Source organism: Choloepus didactylus, chromosome 9, assembly GCF_015220235.1.
Source record: "Choloepus didactylus isolate mChoDid1 chromosome 9, mChoDid1.pri, whole genome shotgun sequence".
Taxonomy (NCBI): Eukaryota; Metazoa; Chordata; class Mammalia; order Pilosa; family Megalonychidae; genus Choloepus; species Choloepus didactylus.
In genome coordinates, this window is record NC_051315.1 from 95,289,974 (window position 1) to 95,304,062 (window position 14,089).

A 14,089-nucleotide genomic window follows, 5' to 3' on the forward strand; every position below is an offset into this window, starting at 1 on the left:
TTAATCTCAGAACTTGAACATTATATTGTGTTACTTTTAACACGTCACCAGAAGATATTTTATTAACTCATCGTTGATAAATTGAAAATAATTATATTATGAAAAGAATACAGAATAAGCTTTGAGAGGGAGGAGAAAATACGTGAATTTATTGGAACTGCACGTACTTGGAGGAACAAACTCAGGCCTTTGATTTAGCAGCTAATAAGTTAGTAATGATTAAAGAAAATGATAATTAACATAAACTTCAGATAAATATGTAGTTATTTTATTGTTAAAATATCTTATTACCACTATATATTATCTTAGACATTGGCTAAAGGGATAAAGCAATTGAATGCTTTATTAAGTGTGTATAGTTTTTGTATATATACATACATATATTCCTCCCTTATCCCAGAATACTTGAAGAACCTTTTATGGCTCCTCTCCAGCCACTTTCTTCTAACACACCTATATGGGCCTGCCGTCTTAGAAGCTGTGAGGTAAGTTAAAAGTAATCCTTACTATGGATGAGTAGAAAAATAGGGAAAGGAAACAAATAAACAGACAAACGCACCCAGTGTTCTTTTTTACTTTAATTGCTCTTTTTCACTTTAATTATTATTCTTGTTATTTTTGTGTGTGTGGTAACGAAGGTGTCAGGGATTGATTTGGGGGATGAATGTACAACTATGTAATGGTACTGTGAACAATCGAATGTACAATTTGTTTTGTATGACTGTGTGGTATGTGAATATATCTCAATAAAATGAATATTTAAAAAAAGTAAAAAAAAAAAAAAAAAAAGTAATCCTTACTTAGAATCACTTAACTGGTTATGACCATACTGCATCCCAAAATGTCTACTTCTGAGTACAACCAGCATGGGCTGTATCTCTAATATTTTTTTTCATTTATGCTAAATCTGATCTCTTCTGTTTTTTAAATTCCTTATAGGTTGTAAGCTTTGTTAAAGCAGAGGTTGTATAAATCCCTAACAAACACATTTCAGTATCATTTCTTCTCTTGCAACTCTGAAACTTCACTACCATTTTTCTCTACTTTTTTTATTTCATGACCATTCCTTCTCTTTTTTTGCTTGCACTTATTTCTTATTTTCTCAGAAGAAATTATTCTAGGTTCACGTTTTTACCTTGTCTTATTTCTCTACATTTTATCCCTTGGAGCACTTATCTACTTTGTTTATTTTCAACTCTAACTTTTATAAAAATGATTCCCAAATCTGTTTTACCAGCTAAATCTGTCCTTGGTTTTTTCCCAGATGCCTACTTACTTACTTGAAGTTTTACTTGGATTTCACCTCAGTTTCACCCTATCCCAAACAGAAATCAACTACCTCTGCTTCCTGAATTCCTTCTCTCTGTGTTGGCAAATACCATTTCCTTAGATACCCATGCACAAAATTTAGATAATTTCTTCCTTTTTCATGTTCAAGTAGTCGCATGATTCCTTTAGATTTTTCCTTTAACATATCTCTTCTTGCTCCTTCTTCCCTATACCTTTGTTATCTTGATCTTAATTACAATCATAGCCTTCCCCTTATCTCGTTGACTCATTTCTGGTCCCTACTGTGTAGTTTTCTATAACTGCTTGCCCTTAAACATTGTTTTCATTTTTTTTCCTCACTCAGTGTTTTTTTTTTTAACACATCATTTAGCCCTGCTAGCTGGATTTTGATGTCTTCCATAATCTGGTCTTGCATCATCTTGTCCTATTTTATTTCCTATTTTTTTTTTCAACTCATATTTCATACTTATTAGCCTAATCTTCCTATTTTCTACAAATCACACTAGAATTTTCCTTCAGTTCTGCCTTCATCCATTTTTATTTCCATTTCCTAATATGTTGTTTTTCTTCTGTTTCCAACCATTCTTCAAATTCCAGTGCAAATTCTGGGTCTTTTCGTTAAATAATCTAATGATTATTTTAATCTTTACCTTTTTCTCTTTAAAGTTCCTTTGATACTGATTGTCTTACCATTCTTAATTATTTACTAGCTTGAGTTGTTTATTATTACATAACAATTAGAATATACACCTTTTTATGGAAAGGACCATGCATACCTCTGTATATAAACCAGATAGTAATGAGTAGTTATTAAAGTGCTTCATTGTTTTAAACAAATCTTAAAATGTGGGAAGGAAAACATTCCTTCAGTTTTAGTATTTTGAGAAAATTTCTAACAAAGAGTCTTATTGTGTGATGCATTTGTTAGGACACTATCGCTGTTGATACTTTTCTAGGTGATGTGTATCTATTTGTTTTAAGATATTTCCCCCAACAGTCATGGTTTTTCAGTGGCTTCATAAAATTACTATTATGATTATTTTATGAGGGTTTTAAATATCGTTATTGAAAATTTCGTAGAATTCTATGGACATTAAAGCATTAGTAGTCATGTGGCCAATTTACCTTTTTTGACAGATAATGGTGCATTGTGTGACTCACCTCAAGTCACACATCTTATAACAAACTAGTTAAAACTGTCCGATGGACTGAGTAACCTCCCAGTGAATGATTCTTTCTCTTCCATCAAGCTGTATCAATGGTGAAAAAACATCTTTGGTTAATGACTGAAGAAAATTTTTAAAATACTGTTTTAAGATATTTAAAAATATTCTTTAAAATATTGTTTAGTAAACCTTTTTACTTTTTGAAGTTGCATCTAATGATATTTTTCTATAGGCGTTACCCACATTTGACCAAAGTATATTAATTAGACAAATTTCAATACTGTATATTAAACTTTATCTCCTGATATAGGCCTGATGATAATATACCTCTGCCTGAATTTTTCCTTTTTACTACAGAATCATATATTATTTTCTTTATATAATAGTAGTTACTACTTGTTAAATTGTACTTTATTGTGGAAAATTATATTTCACAATAAAAAATGTAAAAAAAGTAGAACTTATATTTCTGCTTTTATTTAATGGCTATATTGATAAAGATATATATAGGCTAGAAGAAAATTTATTAATGTAAGCATTTTCATTATTTTTTATCATCATTATTAGGGAAAATTATAGATAATGTATTGCTTGACATCTGGTTATCTCTTTTTGTTATGGCCAAAATTACAGCCACATGGTATTTTTATATCTTCCTTTTTATTTCACAGTAAAATATTTAGTCTAATGAACAAGTCTATTCCCACATCTCTGTTCTTCTTTTTGGGAGGGGAAAATATACCAAGTAAATTCCAGGTCTTTATGCATTTCACTGTAAGAGATGACAGGTAAGGAATTTTTTCTTTTGGTATAGCAAAAGCTTCTCCTCTAGTACAGGAATGCTCAAATGGTTGTGTGTAGATAATATCAATTTATTTATACTTTGCCTTGTTTCAGAAAGAATTCAAGACATCTTACACAGATACATAAAATACATTAGCAAGGTGGAAATTAAAAGTGGGAGCTAAAGCATAGAGATAACCAGAATAGGAGCAAAAATGGAAGTAAGAATATGCATATTTTAATGAACTAGATGTATGCCATCATATCAAAATCAATTCCAGTAAAAGAAGTGTCATAGGGAACCAGTGCTTTGTGGCTAGTTTTATGCTGATCTGGTTTGATCCAAGGATAGAATTTTAAATATAAGGAAGAATGGATATGCTATATATTCTTCAAGCTATCTTCCCAGTCAGTATGGCATTATATTCTCTACCAAGTACCTGGAAAAGAGCTTTTCAATGATGCTGGTTGAATTTAGATCAGACACACTGGTTGTAATAGAACTTGATGCATTCTCTTATGAAAACTGGTAAGTCTTTCCTCTTGGACAAGTATCCCATTAAATTTATTGTGCAATGCAATGGCAGTCACATTTGCTAATAATTTTGTTAACTTAACTTATATCAAATGCAGAGAATTGGAGATTCATACCGTGGCTACTGTGTAAGTGAAACTGAATTAGAAAGTGTCCTAACATTTCACAAGCAGCAAACTCAGAGTGTTTGGGGGACACGCCAATCTCCAAGCCCATCCAAGCCTGCTACACGCTTGATGTGGAAATCCCAATATGTCCCATATGATGGAATCCCATTTGTCAATGCAGGTACTTTTAAAATAATTCTTTTCAATGGTTCAGCTGCAGCCATAGTTGATTGTGAAAATGTGGATTTCTTAGGGTTATACTTTTTCATTTTGATAGTAACATTCCTTTGGTGAATGTCAATTGATGAAAATATATATTAAACTAAAAGAAATTTTTATAGTAAAAATAATCAGTTATTTTATGTTGTAAAATTATATTTTAATGTATTAGAGTGAATATATAATGCTTCCTTTAGATTATTATTATTATTATGCTGATAAATTGAAAATAAGATATTGAAATTCCAGGAAGACCTATTTAATAAAATTTAAATATGGAACAATTTTATTTTTTTAAATAGATATGTTTGCTCTTTCTTTTTTTCTCTAATCCAGATATTGTCTCCTCCTCTCTTAATTTGCCTTGTAAGACAAATTTGTGTCCCTTTTATATAGTTTATAACTGTATGGTTAATATATAGAATTTGGAGTTATGTATAGTGTCCCAATATTTCACATAGAGTTCTCCAGCATCAGGTATGTTATGTACATACAGTATTACAGTATTCTCAAATGCTAGGCTGGTGCTTACTAAGGCAGTACAGTTTCAAGAAATTTCCAGAGATCCACCCCAAGACTAGCCAGATACCAAAGAACCTAAAGATAAGTGATTTAATTCAGGGCTGCAGTATCCTTATTCAGCTGGAAGAGTTTCAGCCTCATCCTAGACCTCTGAGGGTAATGAGAAACATTTAGAGGAAGATAAGATAAATACAACCCCTTCTGTCCAGGTTTCATTAGTTTAGATCCCTAACTAATCACCTAGAGAGCTGAGGCTATAATTAAAGGTCATGATTTACAAGAGCTATTGAAATTAATGATTTAGGCCAGGTATGGCATTATGATCAAACTACTGAGTCATTTATCATTTCCAAATTATTATTTTATTGATATACCAGCCTGAGAAATTCCAATGTCTATTGTAATATAAATTGATAAACTTTGATTTGTCATTATGACTAAGTAGTGTGAATTAGTGAATGCAAAATGTTAGGTGTACCTAGCTTCAAATACCTGGCTCTGCTACTTAATAGTTTTGAGGTCTTGTAAATGTTATTTTAATCTTGCCAAGCCTGGGGTTCTTAGATTATAAAAGTGAGAATAGTATCACCTGTTGAGTTGTAAGAATAAATGGGATAAGTGAAGAAACTTAGTGTAGCTGTTGGTGCTTTATAGTTTCAATAAATTCTTGTTGCCAGTCTTAACCATGTATTTCAAAGGGCTCCCTTCATTCCTAAGCTGACTTCCTTTGTACTGAACTACTGTATCACATTGCCCTTTTGCTTACATCAAAAGACTACAGACTTTTATTTCATACACTTGCAGGATCAATTGTGAACTCTTAGCTGTTTTAACAAATGGCAGGAAAATTGGGTAGTAAATGCTACTTAAATGGGGTTCATTTAGGAATGGTAGTTTTTGCTTCCAAAAAGTATTAGGATACTTGGCTTTGAGGGAGAGGGAGTACTTCCAGTTTTTAATGAGCTGCTTCTTCAAGCAGTTAAGGGCCCACTAAAATATATTTCAACTCCCAGAAGGCTAAGGTTTTATTGTTAAAATGTGCAGTTATTTCTTAAAATGAATGAATTTTTTTCTATCCCCTCCATGTTCCCTCAAATATTTTACATTTTGGGGAGAAGGGAAAGCTCTTTCTTATAGTAGAATTCCAACTAATAAATGCTAAAATTATTGAGCAAAAGTCTCAAAGTATCTCTTCGCAAAGTATTTGTAAATTACGGAGGGAAAAATAATAACTTTACCCTGGAGAAACCTGATAGATAGATACCACCTTAACCAACGGATCAGAATTAATAGAATCAGTAAGGAGAGATATCTACCTCCAAATGCGGACACAACATCCATTTCTGTGGTATTCTTACCACAGTCGCAGGACTTGAATTTAATTATGAGGAAACATCAGACAGATATAGAATAGCAGGCCTGTACTCTTCAAAAGTGTCAAGGTAATGAAAGATAAAGGAAGACTGAAGAACTGTTTCAGATTAAAGGACACTGAAGAGATAGGGCAGTTAAATGCAACATGTTATCCTAGATTGGATCCTGAACTAGGAAAGAACATTATAAGGGCATTTGGTGGCTTTTGAATAAAGTGTATAGATTAGGTAATAGTATTGTATCAATGTTAATTTCTTGATTTTTGAGAATAGTGCTAAGGTTTTGTAAGATGTTAACATTTGAGAATCTGGTAGAGGATTATACAAATAGAATTCTTTAAACTACTTTTGCAAATGTTTGCTAGGTCTTGAATTAAATAAATATTAAAAAGCTAAAAAAAATTTGAGATTCCATTTTACTCTCATACACCATTGATTCAAGTGTAAATTGATATAACCGTTTTGCAGAAGTATTTGCATTATCTACTAAACCCGAGCATAGGCCTTCTCTTGATCCATTAATTCCACTCCTACATATATATGCAATAGAAATATGTGCACATGTGCATAAAAATACATGTTAATTTGTTCATGGCAGCATTATTCATGATGGAAAATACTGGAAACAACCCAAATTTCCATCAACTTATTCATGGGTAAGTGAATGTTGGTGTTAATTATGATATGCTACAGCAATGGAAATTAATTAACCATTACTACACTCAGCAATCTTGTAGAATCTCACAATGTTGAGTGAAGCCAGAAACAAAAGAATTCACAGTACATCATTTAAAGTTCAGAAACAGTCAAAATTAATCCATGGTGTTAGAAATCAGGAAGTCTCTTATGAGCCAGAGGTAGGGGAGGTGATTAGCAGGTGATGTTATAAGGAAGATTCTGGGATCCTGGTAATAGTCTTTTGTTTTGTTTTAATCTGAGTTGTAGTTACTTTATGACTTATGTACTTTTCAGCATGAATGTTGCATTTGAGTAAAAGTTTATTTTTTAAAAGTATCCATTTTAAAAAAAGTAATTGTAAAAAACATTTGGCCAAACTTGAAACAAATAGCTTGTTCTTATGGGAACAATCATTTTTTATAACCTCTATCTCCTACAATCAGTCACATGTCTCTCTGTGTGTGTATGTGTGTGTGTTAGATTTTTTTCCTAAAGAACATATGAGAACTAAATTTTAAAGCTGGAAAGAATTTGGATATCATGTAGCCCACTGGTTCTCAAACTACGACTTACCACTAAAAACACAGTGTTGACTATGAACATGAGGCTGCAAGAGGAGTGAGAGACAAAGACAGAGGGCAGGGAGGAAAAAAAGAAAAAAAAAGCAAAACACCTATTAGGAAAGTTCTTGGATTTCTCTTCTTTCAAAATAAAAACAATGCTAACTTTGCATTTTATTCCCTAAGACCATATGCCTATGTTTGTTTTAATCGTTTTAAATATTTAAAAGATAATTCTTTATCTCTTTTCCCAAATTGTCTCCTAAACATAATACCCCAGGAAGATGAACCATAGTTTCATTTGCTTGTTTTGAGAAGTTTAAGAAATCCTAAAAAGTATAGAGTACAGTACTGTATAATGAAAACACCTAGAATTAACAAATGACCACATTTTATCATTTTTGCTTCAGATAATTTGTATTCCATTAAAAAAACAGAACATTAAAAATAAACTTGAACTCCTGAAGTCCTCCTTTTTCCTTCTCCTGTTCCAATCTCCTTCTTAGCTCTCCAGTAATCACTACATGAATTTGGTATGTATCTTTCCAGTCTTTGTTTTCATACTTTACTGTAGTTGTTTGTATTCACAACAGTATATTTTATTTGTTCTGCAATTTTTATCATCACTATTATATTTTCAGATTTTTCCATATTGATACTTTTAGATCTACTTAATTTGGTTTATCTACTATGCAATATTCCAGCATATGAATAAGTCACAGTTATTTTCCTATTGATGATGATTTAGGTTGTTTCCAACTTTTCACTATTACAAAGAGTGCTATACTTAAACCTCCAAAGATCACTTCTTCTGATTAAAAGATGTAATGAGGTTATGCCTTAAAATGTAATTGCAAGCATGTGAAGTATGCCCCTTTCAACTTTATAAGATAATCTGAAATTTCTCTCTAAAGTGATTACACAGGTCCAGAATCCCTTCTCTGAAATTTTTGAGCCAGTTGTATTTCAGGATTCAGAATTTTTTTGGAAGTTTTCAAAAATAATATGTTAATATCATAGAATACTCCTAGCCAGTATTCTATAGATAATATCACATAATCACAGTAATATTTTGTAAGAGGAATAAATGAAGAATATAAATAATGTCACAGTTCAGATCAGATTTTGCAGCCACTTGAGTTAGAAGAAACTTTGTTTTCAGAACTTCTTAGGTTTCAGAATTATAGATGAGGGGTTGAGGACCTGCACTGCTTTTCACTCAGCAATATATGAAAATTCCCTTTCCCTACATCCACTCTGTGATGTAGCATTATAAGACTTTTAAGAATCTTTGTTATAGAAATTTTCAAATGTATGTCAAAATAAAGATAATAATGTATGAAACTCCATGACCCCATGTATCCATCATTCAACTTCAACAATTACCAGCATATGGTGACTCTTATCTCATATGTATCCCTACCCAGTTCCTCTTTCTGCACCCCCAGATTATCTTAAAGCAAATCCCAGATATATCTTTTCATCTGTAATTATTAAAGTATGTATCTCTAAAAGATAAGGACTCTCTACACATGTATGCACATACATATACACAATGATAGATGTATACAATGAGAAATAAATAGATAATGAGAATCCCATTGTCACACTTTAAAAGAATTAGCAGCAGTTACTCAGTGTTATGAAATGTCCAGCAATGTTCACCTTTCTCCACTAATCTCATAGTTTTTTTTCCCCCCATAGGTTGTTCAAATTAGGATCCAAACAGGGTCCACACTTTGCATTTGGTTGACATGTCTTTAAAATTATTTTCATCTAAAGATTTCTCCTTTCTTTCCCCACATTTTTTTTGTTAAAGAAACCAAGTAGTTTGACCTTAAGAGTTTGCCATGTTCTGGATTTGATTCAGTAGCATAATTTAACATTTTTCTTCCCTCTAGAGGCTTGATGAGATGCAGATTTGATTTTCTCTCTTTAAAGTTTTTATGTCAAAATAATTTCAAACATAAAGAGCAGTTATATAAATAATACTAATACAAAACCAATACAGAGAACGCCAACAACCCCACCACCACCAGATACTCAGATCCATCAACTTCGACATTTTGCTCTATTCACTGCATCACTCCATCTATCCATCAGTCTTTCAGTACATGTCTTTCTAGCTATGTATCTATGCCAGTTTGAAACTGTTATGAACCCCAGAAGAGCCATGATCTTTTAATCCAATCTTTTTGATTAGAACCTTTTGATTGAATGTTTCCATGGATATGAGACCCACCCAACTGTGAGTGAGACCTTTTGATTAGATTATTTCCATGGAGGTGTTACCCCACCCATTCAGGGTGAGTCTTGATTAGTTTCCTGGAGTCCTTTAAGAGAGCTCACAGAGAGAGGGAACTCAGAGAAGCTGAGAGAGACATTTTGGAGAGAAGCTAAGATATATAATCCAGAGTTTGCCCCCGGGAGAAGCTAAGAGCCAACACAGACCCAGATGCTTGGAGATGCAGACAAAAAGACATTTGGAGATGCTTAGCTAAGAGATGAAGTCCAGAGTCTGCTCCGGAGAAGCTGAGAAAGGACCCCCAAATGCATAGAGAGAAACACCTTAGGAGAACAAGCAAGGATGCACAGGAACTGAGAGAGAGAGAAGCTAAGGGAGACAGAAGCCCAGAGACATTTTGGAGAAAGCCATTTTGAGACCAGAACCTGGGAGCAAAGAACCAACAGACACCAGCCACGTGTCTTCCCAGCTGACAGAGGTGTTCTGGACACCATCAGCCTTTCTTCAGTGAAGGTATCCTATTGTTGATGCCTTAGTTTGGACACTTTTGTGGCCTTAGAACAGTAAATTTGTAACCTAATAACTCCTCTTTATAAAAGCCAGTCCATTTCTGGTGTTTTGCGTAGTGGCAGCTTTAGCAAACCAGGACAGTATTTATTTGTCAATTTTCTAAACAACTGAGAGTAAGTTGTATACATCATGATCCTTGAACACATAGTACTTCCGTTTACACTTCCTAAAAACAAGGGTATTCACTTTGTAACCACCTTAAGTACGATTACCAAGTTCAAGAGCTTACCATTGCTGTAAAGTTTACAGCTTATATTTCAATTTTTTCATATATTCCAATAATGTTATTTTGGGCCTTTTCTCCTCCATTATTACATCCAGTCCACAATCATGTGTTACATTTAATTGTCATTATCTTTTTATTTGCTCTTTTTTTCCTTTTATATTCTACAAACATATGCAACACAAACCTTACCATAACAACCACTCCCAAGCTTACCATTCATTGGGATCAGTTACCCTCAGAATGTTGTGCTCTCTTTACCACCATCCATCACCAGAATTTTTCCATAACCCCAAACAGAAACCCTGCCCCCCATCATGCATTGACTCCCCATTCCCTTTCCCCGCTGCCCCTAGTAACCTGCTTTCTACTTTCTGCCTCTATGCATCTACATATTCTAGCTGTTTCGTTTAAGTGGAATCATTCAATATCTTTCCCCTTGTATCTGGCTTATTTTACTCAACCTGATGTCTTCAAGGTTCATTGATATAGTGGAATATATCAGAAGTTCATTCCTTTTTATGACTGAGTCTATTGTATGTCTATACCACATTTTGTTTATCCATTTATCTACTAATGGACATTTGGGTTGCTTCTACATTTTAGCAATAATAAATAATGCTGCTGTGAACACTGGTGTACAGATATCTGTTTTGAGTCCCTCCCTTCAATTCTTTTGGATGTATACCTAAAGGTGGGATTGCCAGGTTATATGTTAGTTCTATGTTTAACTTTTTGAGGAACTACCAAACTATTTTCCACAATGGCTGCACCCTGTTTACATCCCTACCAACAATGTATGAGTGTTCCTATTTCTCCACATTCTTGCCAGACTTGTTATTTTCCTTTTTTTTTTTTTATAATAGCCATTCTAGTGGTGTCAGGTGGTATCTGTTGTGCTTTTGATTTGCATTTCTGTTATGATAAACATTTCAATTTGTACATCTCAGTAAGGCTTACTGATGTTTTCTTTCCTTAAAGTGATGTAATTGAAAGTGTAGATTTTGGCATTGCCACCACCAAATTAGTTTAATCTAGTATCCAGAATAGATGGACACTTGAATTAATATGAATAGTTGGTCTTGGCCCACAGGGAGCAGAGCCGTGGTAATGGAGTGTCAGTATGGGCCAAGGAGAAAAGGTTTCCAGTTAAAAAAAATAAGTGAACAGGAAAGCAGGTCTTGTCAGCTCTACAAAGCCACTTGTCCAGCCCGGTAAGCTTTATTTTCTTCTATTATTATTACTTAAAACATTTCATTTTCATATACAGTACAAAAATAATGCAAAACCAAAGCGGAGAACTACAATATAGCCCATACCTAGATACCCAGATTTACCAGCTTTTAACATTTTGCCACATTTGGTCCTTCATTCTGTGCATGTATGTATGTGTGTCTGTGTTTTGCTAGCTAGCCAGCTATTGTCTAAACACGTGAGAGTAAGTTGTATGCATCATGCTCTATGAGCAATTAATACTTAATATGTGTATGTCTAAGAACAAGTTTATTCACTCATGTAACCTCAAGTTCAGTTATCAAGGTCAAGAAATTTAAGTCATAGTCTGTGTTCTGTTGTTTTTAATTGTTCCAATAATGTCCTTTTGGGCATTTTCTCCTCCGTTATTAGCTTTAGTCCTGGATGATGTATTGCATTTAATTATCATTGTCTCTTTAGTCTCTGTTTCTCTCTTTTTATAAATTGCATAAATATATATGCAACATAAAATATCCCATTTTAACCAATCCCAAGCATACCAATTAGAGGGAATCATCACATTCACAATGTTGTGCTATCCTTACCACCATCTGTTACCAGAACCTTTCCATCACCCCAAACAGAAACCCTGCACCCGTTATGCATAAACCCCCCAATTACCTCTCCCTCACCCCAGGTAACTTAGTTAATTCATGTAAGTGGAATCATGCAATATCTGTCCTTGATTTCTGATTTATTTCACTAAATGTGATGTCTTCAAAGTTCATCCATGTTGAAGCATGCATCAGAACTTCATTCCTTTTTATGGGTGAATATTCCATTGCATGTTTATACCACATTTTGTTTATCCATTCATCTGTTTTGGACACTTAAGTTGCTTCTACATTTTTGCAATTGTGAATAATGCTGCTATGAACATTGGTGTATAGATGTGTGCCTGAGTTCCTGCTTTCAATTCTTTTGTGTATTTGTCTAGAAGTGAAAGGTATTTCTATGTTTAACTTTTTGAGGAACTGCCAAACTGTTTTTCTTGGTAGCTGTACCATATTAGATTCCCACCAACAGTGTATTAGGGTTCTTATTTCTCCACATCCTTCCCAGCAATAGTTATTTTCCATTTTTCTTAATAATGCCATTAGAGTGAGTGTGAGGTAGTATTTCATTGTGGTTTTGATCTGCAGTTCCCTAATGGCAAGGGATGTTGAGCATCTTTTCATGTGCATATTGGTTATTTCTGTATCATCTTTGGAAAATACCTCTTCAATTTCTTTGCTCATTTTTTAATTGGGTTGTTTGTTTTTATGGTTGTTGTAGGAGTTCTTTATTTATTTTGGATATTAAGCCATTATCAGATAAATGATTTCCAAATTTTCTTCCTTCTGTTAGTTTCCTTTTCACTTCCTTAATGTACTTTGATGCAAAAATTTTTTAATTTTCATGAAGTCCTATTTATTTTTCCTTTTGTTGCTTGTGCTTTTTTAAAATGAAATTTTATTGAGATATATTCACATACCAGATAATCATTCAAAGTGTACAATCCATGTTTCACAGTATCATCATATAGTTCTGCGTTCATCACCACAATCAATTTTTGAACATTCTTATTACTCCAAAAAAAAACAAGAATAAAAATAAAAATAACATACCCGTTATCCCCCCTATTATTTATTTTTTTGTCTGTTTTCTTATTCATCTATTCATACACTGGATAAAGGGACTATCAATCGCAAGGCTTTCATAATTACAGAGTAATACCTTAAGAGCTACATAGTTATCATGGGTAAATTGAATGTTCTGGCTTGTTAATTTCTGATGGGTATGGTAGGAACAAGTTCACAGAAATGTTGCTATATTAGGTTGTTTTCTTGGGGTAGAGTAGAGACATGTTGGAAGTAAAGTAGTTATTATAGGTTAGTTGTCTTTTTCTTACTCCCTTGTTATGTTATGGTTTGTTTGAAATTTTTTTACTGTATTTTTTTTTTTATTAAATTCAGTTTTATTGAAATACATTCACATACCATACAATCATCCATGGTATACAAAATCCACAGTATGATAACATAGTTGTGCATTCATCACCACAATCTATCTCTGAACGTTTTCCTTACATCAGAAAGAACCAGAACAAGAATAAAAAATAAAAGTGAAAAAAGAACACCCAAATCATCCCCCCATCCCACCCCATTTGTCTTTAGTTTTTATCCCCATTTTTCTACTCATCCATACAGTAGATAAAGGGGGTGTGATCCACAAGGTCTTCACAATCACACTGTTACCCTTTGTAATCTACATTATTATATAATTGTCTTCAGGAGTCCAGACTGCTGGGTTGGAGTTTGGTAGTTTCAGGTACTTACTTCTAGCTATTCCAATACATTAAAACCTAAGATGTGTTATCTATATAGTGCATAAGAATGTCCACCAGAGTGACCTCTCGACTCCATTTGAAATCTCTCAGCCACTGAAACTATTTCGTCTCATTTTGCATCCCCCTTTTGGTCAAGAAGATACTCTCAGTCCCACGATGCCGGGTCCAGATTCATCCCCGGGAGTCATATTCTGCATTGCCAGGGAGATTTACACCCCTGGGAGTCGGGTCCCAC

General features: G+C 33.5%; 1 protein-coding gene across 20 annotated transcripts in view; it reads left to right on the forward strand.

Moving 5' to 3' along the window:
• Positions 1 to 14,089, forward strand: part of CARF (calcium responsive transcription factor) — a 150,864-nt gene that overhangs the window by 30,299 nt on the left and 106,476 nt on the right. For 18 of the 20 annotated variants that reach the window (XR_005218750.1, XR_005218745.1, XR_005218748.1 and 15 more), the window contains 3 exons: positions 401 to 485; positions 3,873 to 4,062; positions 11,365 to 11,485. Coding sequence is in view for 8 of the 20 variants with exons in the window: in XM_037849081.1 (XP_037705009.1) it covers positions 401 to 485; positions 3,873 to 4,062; positions 11,365 to 11,485 (396 nt within the window). In the remaining 12 variants the exon portion in view is untranslated. Of the gene's footprint in view, positions 1 to 400; positions 486 to 3,872; positions 4,063 to 11,347; positions 11,486 to 14,089 lie in introns of those variants that run through there. The other 2 variants (XM_037849085.1, XM_037849086.1) reach the window with 2 other exon arrangements.